Here is a 20,709-nt window from a genome sequence, read left to right as displayed (position 1 = left end):
CTTGATAAACACTTTTTAATAACACTTTCATTTTACTTTTGAGCCACATAAATGAATTTTTTTAAAAAAAAAAACTTACACTTTAATAAGGAGAGAGGAACTAGGAACATAGCTCAGTGGTAGAGTGCTTGCCTAGCATTAACAAGGCCCTGGATTCCACCCTCAGTACTTGGGGGACAAGACTGGAGAGTTCTCAAGATTGAATCTTGTACCTTGTACATGGTAAAGACTCCATCTCAGCCCCTCAGTGCTATGGGTAAGTAGGAAGCAAGGCTAATTCTTACTCACATCGTTGGGAAGGCTTTATGCAGGAAGAAAGGACACCAGCCTAAATATTTGGCCAATGCTTCCATGGATACCAGATTTTCACAAGTATTAAAATTTTTACAGGGCACATTCAGTCTGCAGTCATGAAGTTAAGTCTCCCAGAAGGCCTCTTGGCAGCAGTGGTCTTTTGTTGAGTTGTGCACATGCTTACAGTGTGCTCATTCTATGCTGAGGAATAGCAAAGCAAACTGCAGTGTAAACCTCCCCTTCAGTGCCTTGGGTCTAGCAGGGAAGGCAGACGTTGCCAAAGAGCTCAGACAGCTGTTTACAGAACCGTGGTTATGGGAAGTGTGGTACAGGAGTCAGTTCCAAACACACACACCAGAGAGCTAATAGCTGCCTGTAGCTCCATTTCTTGGAGATCCAGCACCCTCTTCTGTCCTTCTCAGGAACCTGCAAGCAAGTGTATCATGCACATAAACTCAGACAGGCATATATGTGAATTAAATATCAGCATATAAATCTTTAATGTGCCAGTGAGTCGAGGTCTCCATTTTAAAATGATAAAAACCTCAAGTTCATAAAGTTTAAATACTTTTTATAGTATCACATAACTGGCATGCTGTAGGACCCAAACTTCGTGTATTTTTTTCCATTTTTTTATTATTATTATTTTCTTTATTTACATTTCAAATGCTATCCCGAAAGTTCCCTATACNCCCCCCCCCTCCCCTGCTCCCCTCCCCACCCACTCCCACTACTTGGCCCTGGCCTTCCCCTGTGCTGGGTCATATAAAGTTTGCAAGACCAAGGGGCCTCTCTTCCCAATGATGGCCGATTAGGCCATCTTCTGCTACATATGCAGCTAGAGACACGAGCTCAGGGGGTACTGGTTAGTTCATATTATTGTTCCACCTACAGGGTTGCAAGCCTCCTTCAGCTCCTTGGGTACTTTCTCTAGCTCCTCCATTGGGGTTCCATCCAATAGCTGACTGTGAGCATCCACTTCTGTGTTTCCAGTCACTGTCATAGCCTCACAAGATTACTAATTAGCTTATTTAAGTGGGAAAGATCAGGGTGGACAGGTTTCTGGAGTGTCAGACGGTGTCACCTGATCCTAGTTCTTTCTCTCTGGCTCTCATCTGATTTTCCCTGAACTGACTTCCATTTCAGTATTCTTCTGTACAGAGGTGACAGAGTGACCACTGGGCATTGAGGCTCTGTTCTCAGCTGGGAGGTAGGCCCAGTCTCCATGGTAATGGTGATGGTGATTATACACCACCTGTCCACTCAGACTTCAGACCTGGTCTTTCCAGTGCCTGCTCTTGAAGGAGCCTCTACAAAGAAGGCGGTTCAGCACCTCCCTGTAACACTTCTTGCCTGAGGGGTAGATTTAATAGTAGCCATTCTAAGTTTCAGTTTTCTTACCTATAAAAGGGGTTAGAGCGAAAAAATAGAATCTTCTTCATGAAGCTTAATTTGTCTCAACTTTTAAAATTTTCCCACATATGTTGTGAATTTGAAGTATTCATAGAATGTTTCTCTTATGTAGAAAAGAAATCTCCCATGATCTCTATGCACATTGATTTTATTATTATATGTATTATTCACACATATCAGCAGAAATGTTCTGACCACTTCGTTTGTTTCAGGACCGTACGTAAAGAGTACATCACTGCAAAGTACGTCGACCACCGCTTCTCCAGGAAGACCTGTGCCTCTTCCTCAGCAAAGCTGAATGAGTTGCTAGAGGCCATCAAGTCCAGGGACTTACTTGCACTAATCCAAGTCTATGCAGAGGGGGTGGAGTTAATGGAGCCACTGCTAGAACCTGGGCAGGTAATGACTCAGAGAAGCCAGAGGATTAAAAAGTAACAAGTAAGCATGCTTTGGTGGCCTACGTCTGTGATCTCAGCACTTGGACAAACTGGCAGAGTCTGAAACAAACTGGGGGCCAGCCCCGGCCGGGCTGCGCCACAGAGACAGAGTTTAAATGAGGGGCCATACATTTCTGACTCAGTTTAATGAGATACGTGTGCATTAGCCGAGCAGGTCTGGATAATTGGAGAGTTGACATGCTTGTGATAATTGCTTGGGGTTCCTTGGCAGTGAAGCTGCTAGAGGCATGATCACGGAGTTCATATCCTCCCTCCTTCCTCAGGAGCTCGGGGAGACAGCCCTTCATCTTGCCGTCAGGACCGCAGACCAGACGTCTCTCCATCTGGTTGATTTCCTTGTACAAAACTGGTATGCTTTTGTTTCTCATCTGAATGAACTGAGTATAGCTTACGGCACAAACCAGAACTGTGTAAGACTCAAGTGCTCTGTGGTTAGCTGGTTAAAAGATCTTTACTGGCTGTGACTGATCAGTTGCATCCCTTTATCTCTGCCTGCTTTATAGTGTGCCCATAGGTATGTGTATGATCTGCTAGGTGACAGAAAAAAGCATAGAAAACACAGAGCATAGAAACTGTTTGTGCATTTAAGCATCTGAAGAACTTCTTAAGGCATATACCTCACAGATGAGCGAGGACCTGTGGCCACACGGTCTTTCTAATAATGCTGCAACCTTTCAGTGGGAACCTGGATAAGCAAACGTCTGTGGGGAATACAGTTCTGCACTACTGCAGCATGTACGGCAAGCCGGAGTGTCTGAAGCTACTGCTTAGGAGCAAGCCCACCGTGGACATCGGTAAGTGTGGCCACTCTCGACATCCCAGAGGACTGAGACTACACACACTTGCGACTTAGTCATTGTGCCTTGCCTCTTGAAATAGTATCCTAGATAATTATTTGCATTTATTCTCCTGTTTCAGTTAACCAGAATGGAGAAACTGCCTTGGATATAGCAAAGAGACTCAAAGCTACCCAGTGTGAAGATCTGGTAAGCAAAACTAGGATCGGAGGTGTGTCGGACATCAGCGGCCATTAAATGTTCTTCTGAGAGGATGGAATTGAGGAAGGATAAAACATTTCGTTTCTAAGTAGCTAAATACAGAGAAGTGCTAAAGTGCGTTTGAAAGAGTGGTGAGGCCATGCTTTGCCTCCTGAGTGCACTTGTCTCACTGGAGACCCACGCCTTTGTAGGAGAGGATTAGGACCATGCTGTGTGCTTGCCAGGACACCAGGCTGCTTTGCAGCTGAGGGGAGAGGGTTCCTTAGGCAGTCGCTGACAGAGCTGGGAAGAGCTAAGCACCCTCCAGCCCACCTCCCTCCTGGGCGCACTCTCCTATCTCTCCCTACTAGTCCTTCCCCAATCTAATCGTCACGTGAGCAGCGCCTGACGGCTGCCCTCTGCTGCGGACAGCGGACAGCGCAGTATATAGACTGAGCAAGTTGTAAAGAAAACAGCGAGTAACACACAGCCTGAGCAAGTGGTAAAGAGAATAGGTGTATGTTGACTCGCGGTTCAGGGTAAAGGACTACATCAGTGATGACCGTCTTCCTCTCCCAGTTAATCCCACTATGAGAGACAGGGGAGTAACTGGGTTTCCTGCTCAATGGTCCCTGTCTAAAGCCAGCAGTGTTCAGCCCTTATGGCTCTTTCCTGAAAACCCTATCCAGTCCTCATCACCTCCCAAAGGCCCTGATCTCAATACCATTTCTGAGTTTCCACCCTTTTAAGATCTCTCGATGAGGATTAAGTTTTCACTTAATGGACTGGGGATAGTGGGACATGCCTGTAACCTGAGCCCTTAGGAGACTTAGGCAGGAAGATCACAAGCTTCAAACAAGCCCAGGCTCCATAGGGAGGCATTGCAATAAGAAAATAACTCTGCATTTCAGAGGCGCCAGGCCCCAGTACACGGGAAGCGAGGGAAGAGAAAGAAAGGACTCTCCACCTAGTTTGAGTTTCTCCAGACCTGGAAGTTGTGGTTTTTGTAATTTTTGTTGCTTTGATATTTTTACTTGTTTCTTGTTGAGTCCTTGTGGGGCGGGGCTGGCAGGTGGGGGTTGCAGGAAGGACTCAGGCTCTAATCTTCCCTAGCGCCAGGACCTGCACCACCATCACTGGCTGTATCATGTATTTTTGTTATCCCTTTTATTTAATTTTCTTTGATGTATATGAGTATTTTACTTACATGCGTGTATATGTACCACTTGTGTGCCTGGGGCCTATATAGACCAGAAGAGAACATTAGATCCCCTGGAACCAGTTACCATGTGAGCCACTGTGTGAGTTCTGAGACCCAAACCCAGGTTATTCTTATCTGCAATAAGAACCATCTCTCTAGCACCTGTATTTTGTAACTTGGAGTCCTTTGAGACCACTGTCTCTGCCCACACTTCATGAACAAAAACGGAGAACAGATTGACTCAAACTTTAGCCCTTCCTCTTAAACCTGATGCCTCTTGAGTATGTGTTCCAGTGCATACCCTGCAGGTCTGAGGATCTTCTCAGAAGGGAAACTTGTGATTTGGGAGAAAATCATGCAGTGAGAATCAGAAAGGTTCTACCTGTGTGTAGGTTTTCACAGTCCCTGGGCGTGTCATGCAGCCACCCAGCTTGTCTAGTCAGAACTGTGCCCAGTGGGCCGTGTCCTTTGGGGCTGAGGGGTGGGGTCTTGCTCGGTGCTGGTACAGTGGTGGACATTTGAGCATTTCTGTTAAGTGGTGTGCCCTTGCTGTTCCTTCCAGCTTTCCCAGGCTAAATCTGGAAAGTTCAACCCTCATGTCCACGTAGAGTATGAGTGGAATCTTCGACAGGACGAGATGGATGAGAGCGATGACGATCTGGATGACAAGGTGAGTGCACAGATGTGTGCTCCATGTGCCGTGCCCTCCAGAGCACCTGAGCCACCTCCCACCTTCTGTGAGGTGCATTGGTCTGGGCCTTCTGACCTGAGGAAGCAATTTGGTCTCTGTTAGGCACCATGTAATAGCTGGACAATAGATCCTGTGGGAAAGATCCAGTCATTTGAAGGAAGTGCCCTATGCAGTTGTGGGGCTGGCCAACTAACAGGCTGCAAGGTCCAGCGGCAGGTGATGGCGCAGAGATGAGGCTGAAGGGGATCTGAAAGCCAAAGTCCTTGCTCCTTGGGGACCCATGGTCACTTTGGCTTAAGGTCTTCAGCTGACAGGATGAGGCCCACTGATATTTTGGATGGCAGCTCAGATGCCACGGATTTAAATTGTAATCAGCTTTAAAATGAAAGCTGTATCTACACTGATGATTACCTGTACCACCATAGCCTAGTCTCGTAGAATTAAACATGTCAGAAACTATGTATAAGTACCCATAATTGTCACTTTTGAGGGATTTACATGTGGTCTAAGTTGAGCTAAATATTTTTCCATCATCTCAGATTGTATCTTTAGAAACTCAACAGGGATACGGTGATTGTACCCAGAGAAAACTTAAGCACAAAAGGACTTGGCATCTTTTCTGAAGCCTCCTAGCTGATAGAGACTGTCTCTAGGATTAGGCCCAGGTCTTGGTGACTCTTGTAGATGGTATTTATCTACCTTTGAAAGTTCAGCCATATTTATCATCAGATGTATGCCAGGAGGGACTATAAGGAATACTCAGACAAAGGTCCTAATGCTACTCTCCATTTTAAGAGGAGAGAAATGCTAACTCAAATGGTAATGTGACTGTCTAGTGAAAGTTTGGGGGAATTCCAGACACCTAGCTCCTCAGCCTTGGTAAGCCCTGACGGTCTCATCAAATGAGCAGCCACAGAAATGGATTTCTGAGAACAGGTGGGTACTGGCCAGAGAAGAGAAGAGAGGAATAGAACAGCTGTGGGTGGGAAGCATCTTCCTGGGGAAGAGAGGAGGTACCCTGCAGAGTTGTGAGGAGCTTTTCAGGTTCAACCTTTATCTCTACCCAAGCAGTAAGAAGCCAGCAAACGTTTATTAGCAGGACTGAGTTTCCTACCAGCCCTTCCTATAGTATATACATTGAGATGAGGGGAAGAGAAGAATCAGGGCCGATCTACTACAGTGAGAGCAGTGAGGACCTTGCTGGGACTAAGTTAGAGGGTCCATCTGAGGCTTCCATGCAACTCATGGGATGCAGGTGATGTGTAACTACCACAGGTAGAGTTGGATGGTGCTCAAGCCACCACAGTGTATAAAATACCATCTGGGCAATTGGAAATGGTCTGCAGCCCAAGAATGTGGGTGGGATTTAAAGCTCCAAGCCATTAGCATGTGGGGTAGCACCTCTAAACCAGGTGTGGAAAAAGGGTGAAGGTGAAAGGTTTGTACAGAGAAAAGGACTTCATGTAACATATCATAGGTTAACAGGGATGCTGTTCAAATAAGGCCAACAGGTCCTGTGTAGGGAGCTATTTGTTGAATAAAGACTTTTGAATGTCCTACTGATCCCTAACTATGGAGCATTGGTGGGACTTACTGATGAGGATATAGGAACTGTAAAGTCTTCCTTCACTGTCACTGCTGTGAGGTTGTGTTGATGGCCAACCACATATCACACCGAGAGCCATAGGAACCTGATGACCTCCTGAACCCACTCTGCAGGGGTCTTCCGGACACCTCAAGGACAGCCCTTGAGTCTCATATCATCTGTTGTTTCCTATACCAGCCAAGCCCAATCAAAAAGGAACGCTCGCCCAGACCACAGAGCTTCTGCCACTCATCCAGCATCTCGCCACAGGACAAGCTGGCATTGCCAGGGTTCAGCACTCCACGGGACAAGCAGCGGCTCTCTTATGGAGCCTTCACCAACCAGATCTTCGCCTCTACGAGCACAGATTTGCCCACATCACCCACCAGTGAGGCTCCCCCTTTGCCACCTAGGAACGCCGGGAAAGGTATGAGCTTGAGGAGTGCTTGTGGATTTGACCTGGTTGCTAGCCTGCCAGTTAAGTGGCAGGATATGAAACATACTATCAGGGACAGCTCAAAATTGGGACTTTGTCATTCCTCAGGCACTAGAGTGCACAAGGTGGTTTCTTGGGTATTGTAGGTGTGTTACCTTGCATTAACCTCCAGTGAGTTACATGGTATTTTTATGCTCATCCCCCAGGAAAAAAAAACAAAACAAAACCAAGACTGAAAGGGTAAAGTGACTTTGTAGTTGAGACAGTCTGAGAGCCATGTGGTGCTAGCACCTGTGCTGTCTGTAGCAGGAGTGAGCTCTTAATTCTCTAAAAGGCTACTTTTCTCTGTACTGAGATGCCTCTGTGTTAAGTATGTGACTGTCTGGAATAAAGAGGTGAAAGTTGGTAGAAAGCTTGTCCTTACACATGAGGTCCTGGGTGTGATCCCAGCACTGTGGGAAATTGCACGTCACAGTTACACAATCACTATCCTTCCATATAACCCAAAGGCCATGCTTCTTAGTCTAATTACTTACACTCTTTTAATGATTGGATATTCATTTCCCTTTCCTTTTATCCCTTTGCATTGATTACTTCCTTCTTTAAAGTCTGAAATAAGATACCTGCTGTGTTATTAGCCTCCTTTACAATCCTCCTGTCACGTGGGGGCCTCCCTCTTCTTGCAGGATTCCTACCCAGGTGAATTGTTATTACAGATTAAGTAAAAAAGCAACAGCACTACCTCAGCAACATCCATGGTTTCAATAGCCCTACCTAATTGGCTGGTACAGGAAACAATGAAATGATCAGGAGTTCCTCATCATTGTAGCGAGTCTGAGGACAGCCTGTGTTTCATACGACCCTGACTCCGGAGTGGGATGGGGATGCCATAGTAGTTGATAGTATTTGTGAAGCCCTTGCCTACTGAGAGATCACACGCCACACTTTTCCCATCCCAACACCTCCAAATGAGGTAGGTAATGCAGGTTCTCATCTACCTAGTGGTCCTGTATCTCACACCAGATACTGTATGAACAAAACCCACAGTCCTGTACTCTCAGATGAAGTGAGGATGGCCTAGGCCGCTGTCATTCCCTATGTTGTCAGATGCCTTCACTAGCCCAACGTCAGGCCAGTGGAGATGGTTCCTGACCCATTACCACAAACACTAACCCTTTGTCCTCTCTGCAGAGTGTGTCCAGCTCTGGGGGTCGGTGTACAGGGTCAAGTTAAGGCACAGAAATTCTAGGGCTGTAGCTGAGAGGTGCTGAGCACTATAGCTGCCAGAGAATCCAAATGTGGGATTCTCCCAGTGTGCTCAGCCCGAGTCAGCACAGGTTTGCAGTGCCCTTGGTACACAACGACTGGCCTATTTGAATCACTCTGGTGCTGTTTTCTGGCAAATGTGAGCTTTATTCAAAACTGTTTTTTTTTTTCACAGCTTATTCTCCATTGAAATCGTGTTATAAATGGGAGCTGTGTTCTTAGAGAGACCCCAAATGACCTTGTAGATCATAAAATAATAGGAAATGTTACAATAAAGCTTTAGCATGAGCAATTCTCATCAAAAACAAATGCTTATAGCGGTGGATATAAGCCAAGTGTTTCTTATCATTCTGCAAAGTCTACTAGAACACACTTTTAAAGACAGACCATTAACATATCAAGCTTACTAATCTATACTGTGTGAGCCCTGTGCTGTTCTCCCCTCTGCAAAACCATGTTCCCCAGCAAGTCATGCTTCTGACAAGAGGACGGAAAGGAACCTCCAGACTGATAAAGCCATGGAAGAATGCATCTGAAGGGTTGATTTTTTTTTTTTTTTTTTTTTTTTTTTTTTTTGTGCCTTGGTTATGTGGTGACCTGTCTTGACAGGCAGAGCCAGCACCTGTTCAGAGAGCCTTTGCTGACAGCAGAAGCCAAGGACTAACACACCCAACCCCCACCCCTTGTAGTCTCCCTGTGTAATTTTATCTCACAGGGACATTTAAAAAAAAAAAACATAGAGTACACCATCTGGCTTAGTGCCAGGCATCACTCGCCTGCATTGAATAAATTCTAGCTAGCTCTTTACTGAACACCCAGAAAACAAAGGCTGCATTTATTCAGCGGTTCAGCTGCTGAAATGGGCTTAGAGGTTTGGCCATAGCAGCCATGGTTAACTAAGGATAGACCACCTATCCCTTCCTTTCACAGGCCAAGCCCATGCTTGAAAATAGAGCTTGCTCTGCTGACTGAGTTCCCCCTGGCAGCCTATCGTGGGACATCAGGTTCCCAGCATCGGACTGTCTGCTCCTGACACAGATAGGCAGCTGCCTATCTGACAGCTGCCAGGCACTGACTGGACCATAGCTGTCCTTAACCAGCCAGGCTCACTTGCTCTTACATATGAGAAACTTGCAGTGTAAATATGATTCTTAGAGGCCACTGTTAAACAGTCAGCTAGCACCCTGTGCAGAGGTCCTTGTGTTTTGTGATCCCTGTATTTTTTTTTTTTCAATCTATCCTGGTAACTGGAATAACTGTCTACTTGGAACAAAGCTGTCTGGAATCAGTCATCCTTTGGATTGTCATTAGTTTCTCTCCACAGCAAGGAAAGCCCTGGTCCTTGCTTATAACACAAGCTACCCTCACAGATACAAATTTAGGAACCTCAGGATCATGACTTCCCGGGACAGAACAGACACCTCTGACAAAGTCCCCCACAAATAAGGGGAGTGCAGAAGGCAGCAAGAGAAAAAAACAAAAAAACAAAAACAAAAAAACTCCTCTGAGGCAAGCTCAGAAGGATTTTCAGAACCCTCCAGTGGCCTCATCCAAATTCAGGGACGTTTGATCTAAATTCCCATCAGCCAGCACCTCCTATACTTGGGTTCTTCTAGTGAATCAGAACACAGCATCTCATGTCTTCATTCACCATCCTTACAGCTCAGGCAGTCAGATGCCTGACTCCTCTGCAGAAAGGAGTCCAGAGAGAATCACTGAAGTTACAAAGCTAAGCGTGTAGATCTTTCTCATACTCAGCAGCCCCCTAACCAATACAATTTAAACAGAGCCGCCTCAGGGTCACCAGGATTTACTGGTTTTTAATCTTTGCATTTGAATGCTATCATAGAACTTTGGTTTCTTTAAAACTAAGAGGAGTCTGAAGGACTAGCACTATCTGTATCCCATTATACAGACAAACAGCATCCTAGTAAAGTTAAGGAATTTCCTACAGATCACATGGTGCTGTAGCAGGAGAGCTGTAACAGACTATGGCAAGTCACCTCAAGTCTTCTTTCCTTGTTGAGTGAGATCATCTGTCTTTCTCTTACCTGCCTAATGGAAAATACATAGAGACAGTGTATGGAAAGATCCTCCTGTTAGGTCTGCTGGGCTGTGACTGCAGCTGCTTCTGGAGTGGAGGATCATGGGAAACCAATAGCTGCACAGCTCATCTCACAAAACAGGTACTTGCAGGTACATAGTGTTTGCTTGCTTGGTTGACTAACTTAGCTGGTTTACAATAATGTTAAAGTTGAGAATCATGGCTGTCTGCCATTGTTCATCTTCATGCTTTTTGCATGTCAATGGCAAAAATGTATACCCGCCATAGAGCCGTTACTTCTCACAAGACTGAGGACTGAAGGAAACACTCAACATAGCGCATGGCACCATGTGATCCATCGGGGTTGGTTCTCTCTGCCTGGCTTCGGTACCTCTCTGCCACTGCCTCTTTTAAGGCGTCTTCAGGGAACTATGGACCAGAGTGAAGTTGCTCACTGGCTGGATTAGCATGTACCATATCGAGACCTGACACCTACCTGCTTCTTAACTGAAACTTTGTAAAGAGTAAGTAAGTCTGATCTCAAGGAGCAGAACTTGGTTTGAAGAACTAAGTTTTTAAGCTTTTAGAAGCAGGAACAACTAGTGTGCTAGAATCCAGAAATATTACTGCTTTAAATAGAATGTGAATACTAACCCTTGCATCTCATGCATACATGCTATGATGGAGACCCCCTACCTCATAGAGACTCCAGCCTCAGTCTAGACCCCAGGATTCCTACTCCATGAGGGCCAATTCTGCTGGGTTACCAGAAGTAAGGATTTGGTGTTTGCCTTGCTGAGTCACTGCTTTGAGCATGCACAGTGAAGTGACAAGCAAATGAGACTGCGCAGCTCCACTGAGTGTGCTCATTCAACAACTATTTCAGGAGCAGGAGTACAGGGGAGAGTGAAGGTCTTCTGCACTCACAAAAAGTAAGAAAGCAATCAGAAAATGCACCATCAGACCAGTAGGGGGCGATGCAGGAGGAGAGCTAAGTTTGCTGCTTTGAAAGACAGGTTTCCATTTCCTCCTGCCCTGTTGAAAACTTCTCCAGGACAGGAGCTATAGTCCTGTTTTCTCAGCACAGTACAAGATGGGGTTCATCTGTCAGATTATTAAGTGTATAAGCAACAAAAAGAATAAGCGAAAGCAGGTTCCAAAAAAGACATAGCTAAAGGAGGGCATGGGCACACATGAAACCAGACCACATGTCATAGGGAAGTGGCAGTTCACTTACTGAAGAACTCTATAGAAACGCTTATTAGCAGTTCTACCCAGTACAGCTGTGGAAGCATTTTATACAAAGCATCCCCTTCTCTGAGAGGTCTGTAGTCTAAGAGACAAGTGGAGATGGGGAGACCCCGGGTTCCTGCCTTGGCTTGCCATCAGGAAGGGTTTCACTGGCCGAGTGCTACAACCCTGGGGCTTGTGGCTCCTGGGATACCCTTTGAGTGGCTTGGTATTGTTATACCAGGAGCTTTGCCTTTAAATTGCATTAGATTTATGTTTATATTTAGTTTTGCTTTGTCTGTTGTTGTGGCACTTATCCAGTTTCCCACCATACTTTTTATTATTTTAATAATTGTTAAAGCTTCATTATTTAGAAAGAAACTTGCAAATAAATAAAAACACAACTAACCAGATACAAGATCTGTAGAACTCAGAGACCTTACAGTTAAAATAGGCATTCAGAATGGAGCTGTGATGTACCAGATTCCCTTCTAAACACCTTACCTGAAGCCCCGTGGGCTGACCAAGAGCTTTGTCTTCAACAAGGGCCACTAACATGAGCTCTATGGTCAAGTCACCTAGCCTGTAGGGTATGAAAAAAGAAGCAGAGGAAATCCTGATTCCTCCTGCGTGGGGAGAGGTCAAAGCGTGTATTTGTAATTGTTACAGAACCAACCCTAACTCCTTTGAATCCACTACTTTTATTAGTATCAGAAAGGGACTGAAGGACAAATGAACATCTGTGGCTACTCTCTGTATAGAAATCAACAAACAGAAAAACATGTCACCCTGGCATTCCTTCCTTCCTTCCTTACATAGCACCTGGCTTTAACTACTGCTTGGGAAGGTGATTAACATACCATAAAAAACATGGGATCAGCTACATAAAAACAGCCACATAAATTTAAGAGATATGTTGTAGGATATGTTATTATAATTGTAGTCTTGAAAGTTGCTAGGACAATAGACTTTGAGTGTTCTTACCACAATAGTATATGAGGTGAAAAATGTTAATTGATTCATTGAATCATTCCATAATGTGTATGTGTTTCAAATAGCATCCTGTGTTCAATGAACATATACAACATTGTTAATTAAAAACATAAAGGGAAAACCATTAGGAAATGATAGAATTTTCTCTAGATTACTAGAGTTACTTAGGTATAACTTCAGTCATTAAGTCTTCTGTAAGGCATGTTACTGTCAAGACAATTTTTTCAAGCCATTTTCTGTGACCTTTGAAAGTTGTACTTTTTATTTGGTCTCCAGGTAGAAGACCTGGGTTTTCACCTTTACTGAAACCCAAATGTACACAATACTGGAAAATCATCCTGCTGACTTGCACCATGAATTGTTTGCATGGACGTGCATTGAATGCCCAGGTTTTACCAGGTCCAGCACTGGGACATAGAAAAGCAATACCATCTCCCCTGTAAAAACATACAGGTGGAGTAGGAAGAAGAGCAGTCACTGTGGCACAAAACGGGGTATTCTTGTCCCTGGAAACCTTGCTGAAGTCTTAGACATTAGCAGCAGTGACTCCAGGGAAGAGAGATGCATTCAAGAAAGATTCTGGATAAAGTTACATGAGTCCTCTAGCAAATGAGGGCAGAAAAAAAAGTATTGAAATTCTCAAAAATGAATAAAAATAGTTTTTAAAGTAGGCAGGAAGTGAAGAGAGATCCCCACTGTGCATGTGGGAGTCAGGAAGAACAATCTGTGGTCAGGCCTGAGCGTTTGGGCTTGAGTCAGATCAGGGTTCTCTGAACTCAGCTTCTTGCCATGTCTGACCAACTTTCTAAACTCTTGGATCTGGATTCAGTTTGGTTGGTAGAGACTGGGTGACTCTCGCATGAGATCATCCCTGAAGTCACACATATAGTATACCTCTTTACTTCAGTATTTGGAGCCACCCTTTGTGACCTTTTGTAAGATGCATTTCACCAGAGAATCCCTAGATGGCGATAGAGTTGAAATTACAAGAGAAACTCACTATTGTCTGTTATCTATTCTGCATTTCCTCCTTCCACTTCCTCCTACTGAACATTGTTATTTTCGGGGGGGGGGGGGTAAAGGCTGAAAATTCTGCCCTGTATCTCAGGAGCCAGCAGCACTGACCATTGGGGCAAGTGTCTGCTGTTTCTAAGCCTGCTTTGTCCCAGATCCATGCTTCCTACTCTGTGGGGTCTGTCATGCCAAGCCCCCTTCCTGGATACATGATAGGACCATACTAAACCCATCTCACAGGATCATATTGAAAGTCAAAAGGAATAATCTATTCAAACCCAGATGAAGAGTGCAAAGCTCCCTGCATGTGTAAGGCTGTAGTACAACCTCCTTATTATATCTAAAACATTAGTAATAGTGTGACTAGGTATTGCTTTACAGTAACCATAAAGCTGCTGTCCTGTATCACGTCAGTAAAACAGAATCAAATCTATAACTTTGGTCATTATCGTAATGTACATTTCTACCTTATTGAGATGATCATTGTCCACTGCCCTGTCAGGCTACCTTTGAGAATTAATGACTGAATCCTTGTTAGTACTAACCACTAATTAATAATTAAAACTATCTTTTAAGTTTACTCAGGAAGAACACCATCAGTAATTTTTTTTTTAATACAGAGTATAAAAAGCTCTTTTGGAACTTTTCTAGATCACTAAGTATCTCTTGTCTGAGTTAAACAGTTTATATGGTAGTGTTCCTAGCTTCCCCCCTCCCTTGTTTCTATCACTTTCTTTTTTTCTTCCTACATGTATATAGAAGCATTTGTTCGTGGACATGGTTAAAGCAGGCCCATGAGACTCTTCTCTAGAGAAATAGCCATCCAGTTGCCCAGCATAATGTCTGACATGTCTGACGTGTACCTGCACGTCAAGAATGTATATGGTGCTCCTACAACTGATTCAAAACCAGCTTCGTTAGCTGTTGTTCAGACTCAAGTATAACAGATGGTTTGGGATTTCCAGAGCAATTCAGAATTAGAACAAAAGTTTTCGTAGTTGTTTTTCTAGGTTGTCTTACGTCCTTACAAAAATGATTGCCTGTTTGGGGTTTTTGTTTTGTTTGTTTGTTTTGTGTTTATTTTTGAGGAAAGCTTGTTTTCTGACTAAAAGAAAAGCTATAGTAGAATTTGAAAACTCTGCTATCTGAATACTCTGTGGGCCACTGCCTTCCTAGCTCATAGCACCCGGTTGTGCCCCTCTTGAACTTGGTGGCAGTGCATTATGCCTTCATCCTAAGTAGATACAGTAACTTCCATTGAGTTATTGATTGAAAATGTGTGTGCTTTCTTTATACCACTGCATCCGAGGGAGGGACTAGATCCCTGGGCTTTCTGTGTTTGTGACGACTGTTTGGGGTTCTCTCTGCCTTGGTTCTCTCTGCCTTGGTTCTTAAATGAGCATCCATCACGTTTCTGACTAACCATGCAATTCTTGAAGTCCCTGCCTTGGCCTCCTCAGAGGTCGAGATTTCAGACTTATACTACCATGCCTGGCTTGGCTGGTGTTTTGCTCCTTAAAAATACTCATTTTTTTCCTGTGTTTTAATTTTTTAACCAAGGTTCCCCCCCCCCCATCTACTTATCACTTGAATTCTTACTGTGTTCTTTCTCATTTCTAGTTCCCTGAAAACTCCATGTAATGTATTTTAATCATCCTAATTTCTCTCTGACTTCTCCCAGATCCATCTGCCCTTCCATAGCCATTCCACTTTGTGTCCTTTCTCTTCTCCCTCCCTTCCCCAGCAAGTATAAGTTGTACATCTATTCTTGGAGGTATGGCCTTCACTAGATGGTGGTCACAATCCACCAGGGAATACACCCTTAAAGAAAAGTGACTCTCAGACCCAGCAGCTATCAACTGCCAACGACTCCTTAGCATGGGGGCGACTTCGCGCCCCCCTCCTCTTTACGCTGTGATCTTATCTGGCTGGAGCTTGTGCAGGTCTTAAGAGTGCTGCCTCAACTGTGCACCCTCCCTGCTTCCTGTGTCCAGAAAGCAGTTTCCTTGTGCTTCCCCACTGCTTCTGGCTCTTACACTTACTCCACCCCTCTCCCACAGTGACAGCTGAGCCTTGGGAGGACAGGGGATGAGACAGATGTCCCCATCAGGGCTGAGCCTTCCTCCAGCAGTTTCGAAATCTGTTTGTGAGTTGATGGGCTGGTGGACTTCCGTGTTAAACCGCATTTTGATGAGTAATTACATACTGGCTGTTGCGTGTCTGTGAGACTGGGATTAACCCTCCTGCCCCCCGTTCAATTTCCTTTCTAGGTCCAACTGGCCCACCTTCAACACTCCCTCTAGGCACCCAGACCTCTAGTGGCAGCTCCACCCTATCCAAGAAGAGGCCTCCTCCCCCACCACCAGGACACAAGAGAACCCTGTCTGACCCTCCCAGCCCACTACCTCACGGGCCCCCAAACAAAGGCGCAATTCCTTGGGGTAAGTTTTTCTAAAGTCAGGGTCAAAGCTGCCCAGAGCCCAATAGTTGGGGGTACTCCGCTGGGCACTGGACAGTTTGCACGTTAGGAAAACCATCCAAACTGCACACACACTGGCTGTGGACTGAAACATGTATTAATATGAGTGTACCTGCCTTCTAAGTCCAGGAAACAGATTGAAAAGTGTCTGGGGCCACTCCGACCTACAGGAGTAAATGAAGTGCTCTCTAATATCATCAGGGAGCTGATCGCAAAACCCCACACACACACACACACGACACCAAAATCTGCAGGTGCCCCCATCCCTCATACAGTGGCCTAGGCATTTGAGTAACCGAGCACAAATACTCTCTATTTGTGCTAAATTCTCTCTAGACAGCATATCTTATGCAGTGTAAATATGATGTTTATTTTAAATGAGTCCATGTTTGGTGCATATATTTTCCCAAATATTTTTTATCCACAGATATGGAGGGTAAGATGTAATACTAGGAACTGAGCAGATCCTAAGTCTCAGCTGAGGGTAGCAACCATTTTAGATTGGAATTACAATTCTCACAGAACTCAGAAAGTAAAATAATGGGCTAAGCATAGGGATGGGTTTCCATGCTACCTAGAGTGCTTATCTAACGTGCACAAGTCCCCCTGGGTTCAGCCCCAGTACCAGAAAAAGAAGAGAATAAAAACAGAACAGTACACTCCTTCATGACAACCAGAACAGTTTCCTCATAAAACAGAAATCCTAGACATTCTTCTTCACCTCTAGTGACTCCTGCTGAAGGTCAGATAAGTGCAGGCTCTTTTTTTTTTTTTTTTAAATTTTTGTTTTTTTTTTCTAGACAGGGTTTCTCTGTATAGTCCTGGCTGTCCTGGAACTCACTCTGTAGACCAGGCTGGCCTCAAACTCAGAAATCCGCCTGCCTCTGCCTCCCGAGTGCTGGGATTAAAGGCGTGTGCCACCACGCCCAGCTGAGTGCAGGCTCTTTAGACCAAAGCAGGAGTGGCCCTGCCCTTCACCTCCAAGCCTCCCCATGCACTGTCCAAGGCCCTAATGCTCCCTGGCATTCTGTCCTCTCCTTCCAAGACCAAGCTCACTTGTTTGTCTCCCTGGCTCTTCTCTGTTGTCTTCCGGAACACTATCGGAGTTAAGTTCTTTGCATGTTTTGTCTGCCCCGCTAGAATGAGAGTACCATGAGAAGAAGCATCCTTGTCTGTTATGTTCTCACCTGGACGGAATCCTGCCTGGCCCAAACTGGATATTCAGAAATGTCTTGAGCATGAGTAGCCTTACCCAAAGTCAGTTAGTTGAATCAACTGATCAGCACTGGCTCAAAACCAAACAGTGCTAACAGCAACAACAATGAAAGCCCACACTTTGTGTCTTGCCTGCTGCCCTGGCAGTGGTATATGGCTCACCGTCATCCAGTAGGCCAGCAAGGCCCTGGCCCACACAGGTGATCTCTGCCAACTGAGCATGCTAGCCATCTTTTCCCACCAGTGGATCCCACTGGGACTTTTTTCCTGCCATTTTTTTTTAATTGGGTTTAACATGTAATGGGTAGTTCAACTTAATAGTCTGAAAGGATTCCTCAAAGCCTATCTGAATTTTTTTTTTTTTAAGTTTTGAGTAAAAGCCAGAATATATACTTTAAGACTGTTCCACAGTTTTATCCCAAACATGCCACGAACATGCATGTGCACAGCACAGGTGTGCTCATAAATGCGTATTTATGTTGTAGCCACTCATGCTTTGGCTCAACAGTGTGCTCCTTCAAATCTCTGTTTTCCAGCCCGAATGTTATCTAACACCTGGGTTTCCATTTTATCTTTAATAGTGGTAGAGGTCAGGCCTCTTCCTAAAGAAACTCAGTTGTTATCACTTATAAAAGTTACTGCCTGCCAGTAAGCTAGGAGCATGAGAACCTTTCGCAGATGGGGCCTCAGCCAGCTCTATGTGAGAAAAATCAGTTTATCCTGAGCAAACATGGCGTTGCTCCAAATGGCAGGACTGTGCTGAGAGACAGCTGGAGTGCTGACTGGAGGGTTGTTGTGGTTGGTGGGTGTGCACATATGGGAGCTAGATATGTGTACAGACGTGGGTCAGTCGCACTCGTGCACTGCAGGTACACACCTGGACTGGTGACTGTCAGGGGAAACTCGCTCAGCGATGGGTGTGTGACCCTGTCCCCTGTCTGCTGTTGATGCTGGAGGCCAAGGCGGGGCTCAGACGGTTGAGTCAGCAGCCAGATACAGAGGTCAGCCTCTGGAAAGCGTCTCTCTGGTGCCTCAGTTTCCCTTGTTCTCCTCTAGATCTCCCTTCTCCCCTCAGCCCTTGGAGTTGGGGTCCCTGGGGTAGACATAGCTAAGGACATTCTGAGTAGCCACCTCTCACTGTGTGCCTTCCCAGGTGCAGCAGGGTCCCAGTCCACACTCCCTCCTCTTTCGCCCTCCAGTGGGCCTCGGTCGTGACATGCTCTCAGGAGGTCTAGCATGCCTTTCCCTCTAATCAGCTGTATTGATGCTTAGCTATCCTTCAAGGCCTGTGCTGGGGCTTGTTTCAGAGACCCCACTCTGTGTGCCTCTGGCCAGGGGTTGTCCCAATGCTCCTGCCTCCTTGCCTGTCTCCCTCAGAGCACCATCTCTCTGTAGTTTTTGTGTCTTTCTTTCTTTCTTTCTTTCTTTCTTTCTTTCTTTCTTTCTTTCTTTCTTTCTTTCTTTTTTTTTTTTTTTTTTTTTTTTTTTTTTTTTTTTATACTTTATGCTGACCTTGAACCCATAGCAATCCTGTCTCAGCCTTCTGAGTACTGGCATTGCAGGTTTGAGCCATCACATGTGGCTTTTAACAAGTATTTGTTCGTTGTTCAACGCCTCCATTTCTCTAACAATAAACTAAGGACTAGTACTGTTAGTGTTTTACATGTGGAATTCTTAGGAAGGTGCTGTGAGAAAAGGCATGCAGCACGGGACCGGGGACTGAGAAAGCGCTCAGCAAGTGTTACCTACTGTCTGTAACTCTAACTCTCAGCCTGCTGTTTTGCTGGATGGCCAATCCCTAGCCTCCCCCATGTGTGTCATGGAGCTTTGTGTGTCCTCGGCTACTATCATTCATGCCACAAACTCGGACTCTTCAGACCACAAAGCTTATCGTCATAGTTCTAGAGGCTGCAAGTCTGGCAGCTTCCTGCAGTCATGTCTTCTCCTAGGAGGCAAGAGTAAAAATCTGTTTCTTACCTCTCTTTTCTGGTGACTGCTGATATTCCTTGACTTATTTACAGTTCTTAACTGTACAGGTATGCATGCATGTGTGTCTCTAGCCTGGCGCTTACCAAGTAGGCTAAGCTGGATGGCCAACAAGCCCCCGGGATGGATGGATGGATGGATGGATGGATGGATGGATGGATCTCCCCCCCCCCCCCCGGTTCTGTAATTCCTAGTACACCACCACGCCCAGTTTTACTATGGGTTTTAGGAATCGAACTCAGATCCTTATTCTTGCCTGGCAAGCGCTTTACAGGCTGAGATACCGTTCCAGCCTAGACTTGGTACCTTTAGGTGGCCCTGTTTTTTTATTTTTTTATTATTATTTTTTTTATTTTTTGGTTTTGGTTTTGGTTTTTCAAGACAGGGTTTCTCTGTGTAGCCCTGGCTGTCCTGGAAGTTACTCTGTAGACCAGGTTGGCCTCGAACTCAGAAATCCGTCTGCCTCTGCCTCTGCCTCCCAAGTGCTGGGCTTAAAGGCGTGCGCCACCACTGCCTGGCTTAGGTGGCCATTTTATAATACTCAGACTCCCATCCATTCCACATCCAGAGTTCATTCTTTGTAACACCTCATCTCACCCCCACCACATCTGAATCCTCTTATCTTGGCCCTTGGCTCCTTTTATTCTTCAAAAGAATATGCTACCCAGCCGTGTCGCCAGCAGTCTTACCAGGCCTATGACTTGACTGTAGTATGGCAGCCATTTCCCTTTGATTTGGTTTAGATTTTGTTGTTGCTGCTGCAGTTTTCAGGAGAGAGGTTCTTGGGCTTTGTTTGCTTCTTTATTGGGTTTGCTTGTTTCAGGATAGGGTTTTACTATGCAACACAGGCTAGCCTGAACCTGGAAAATTCCAGCCACGTCCTCCCAGTGCTGAGATTATAGACCTGTGCCACCACACCCAGCTGCCTGTCACACTCTGAAGCTTTTACTGTGGAGTATTTTGCCAGCATGTTCTCTGACTCAGAACCTTTGCCATTAACTCACTTGTAGATAGCTGTGACTGATAGGACCTGCCTTTGCTGATATTTGTGATGGGTTCCCTGCAGCTTGTGAGTCTGACCAGACCCGACCCCCACCACCACCACCACAGTAGCCTTTGAGAAGGGATAAGGCAGTTTAAGGAGGAGACAGAGCTTGAGTTTGGCATTGGAAGATGAATGGAGTAGAGTGGATTATGCTCAGAATCCTGTGCATCAGGTCATAACCCATGGTTAAAAATGTACCAAAAATATGATTGTGGGGCTCTCTCAGGAAGGAGCAAAAGAAAAAGAATGCAGCCAGTCACATAACCAGCTAGCCATTGGCACACCTGCAAGAAAGAGTATCAAGAGTGTAACCTGTAGCGCATCAGCTTCACAGAAGAGCACGGTACAGAAGAGCATGTTACCTTCTTTTTTTTTTTTTTTT

At 45.2% G+C, this 20,709-nt stretch overlaps 1 protein-coding gene across 10 annotated transcripts in view; it reads left to right on the top strand.

Annotated features, from left to right (window-relative positions):
- The window catches only part of Asap1 (ArfGAP with SH3 domain, ankyrin repeat and PH domain 1), a 300,809-nt gene that overhangs the window by 260,908 nt on the left and 19,192 nt on the right, over positions 1-20,709 (top strand). For 6 of the 10 annotated variants that reach the window (XM_029531149.1, XM_029531147.1, XM_029531148.1 and 3 more), the window contains 7 exons: positions 1,920-2,106; positions 2,429-2,514; positions 2,844-2,959; positions 3,084-3,151; positions 4,906-5,013; positions 6,818-7,046; positions 15,873-16,043. In XM_029531149.1, coding sequence (XP_029387009.1) covers positions 1,920-2,106; positions 2,429-2,514; positions 2,844-2,959; positions 3,084-3,151; positions 4,906-5,013; positions 6,818-7,046; positions 15,873-16,043 — 965 coding nt within the window. The remainder of the gene's footprint in view (positions 1-1,919; positions 2,107-2,428; positions 2,515-2,843; positions 2,960-3,083; positions 3,152-4,905; positions 5,014-6,817; positions 7,047-15,872; positions 16,044-20,709) is intronic. The other 4 variants (XM_029531154.1, XM_029531152.1, XM_029531153.1 and 1 more) reach the window with 1 other exon arrangement.

Source organism: Mus pahari, chromosome 17 (assembly GCF_900095145.1).
Source record: "Mus pahari chromosome 17, PAHARI_EIJ_v1.1, whole genome shotgun sequence".
NCBI lineage: Eukaryota > Metazoa > Chordata > Mammalia > Rodentia > Muridae > Mus > Mus pahari.
This window is presented reverse-complemented; position numbering and strand designations above follow the sequence as displayed.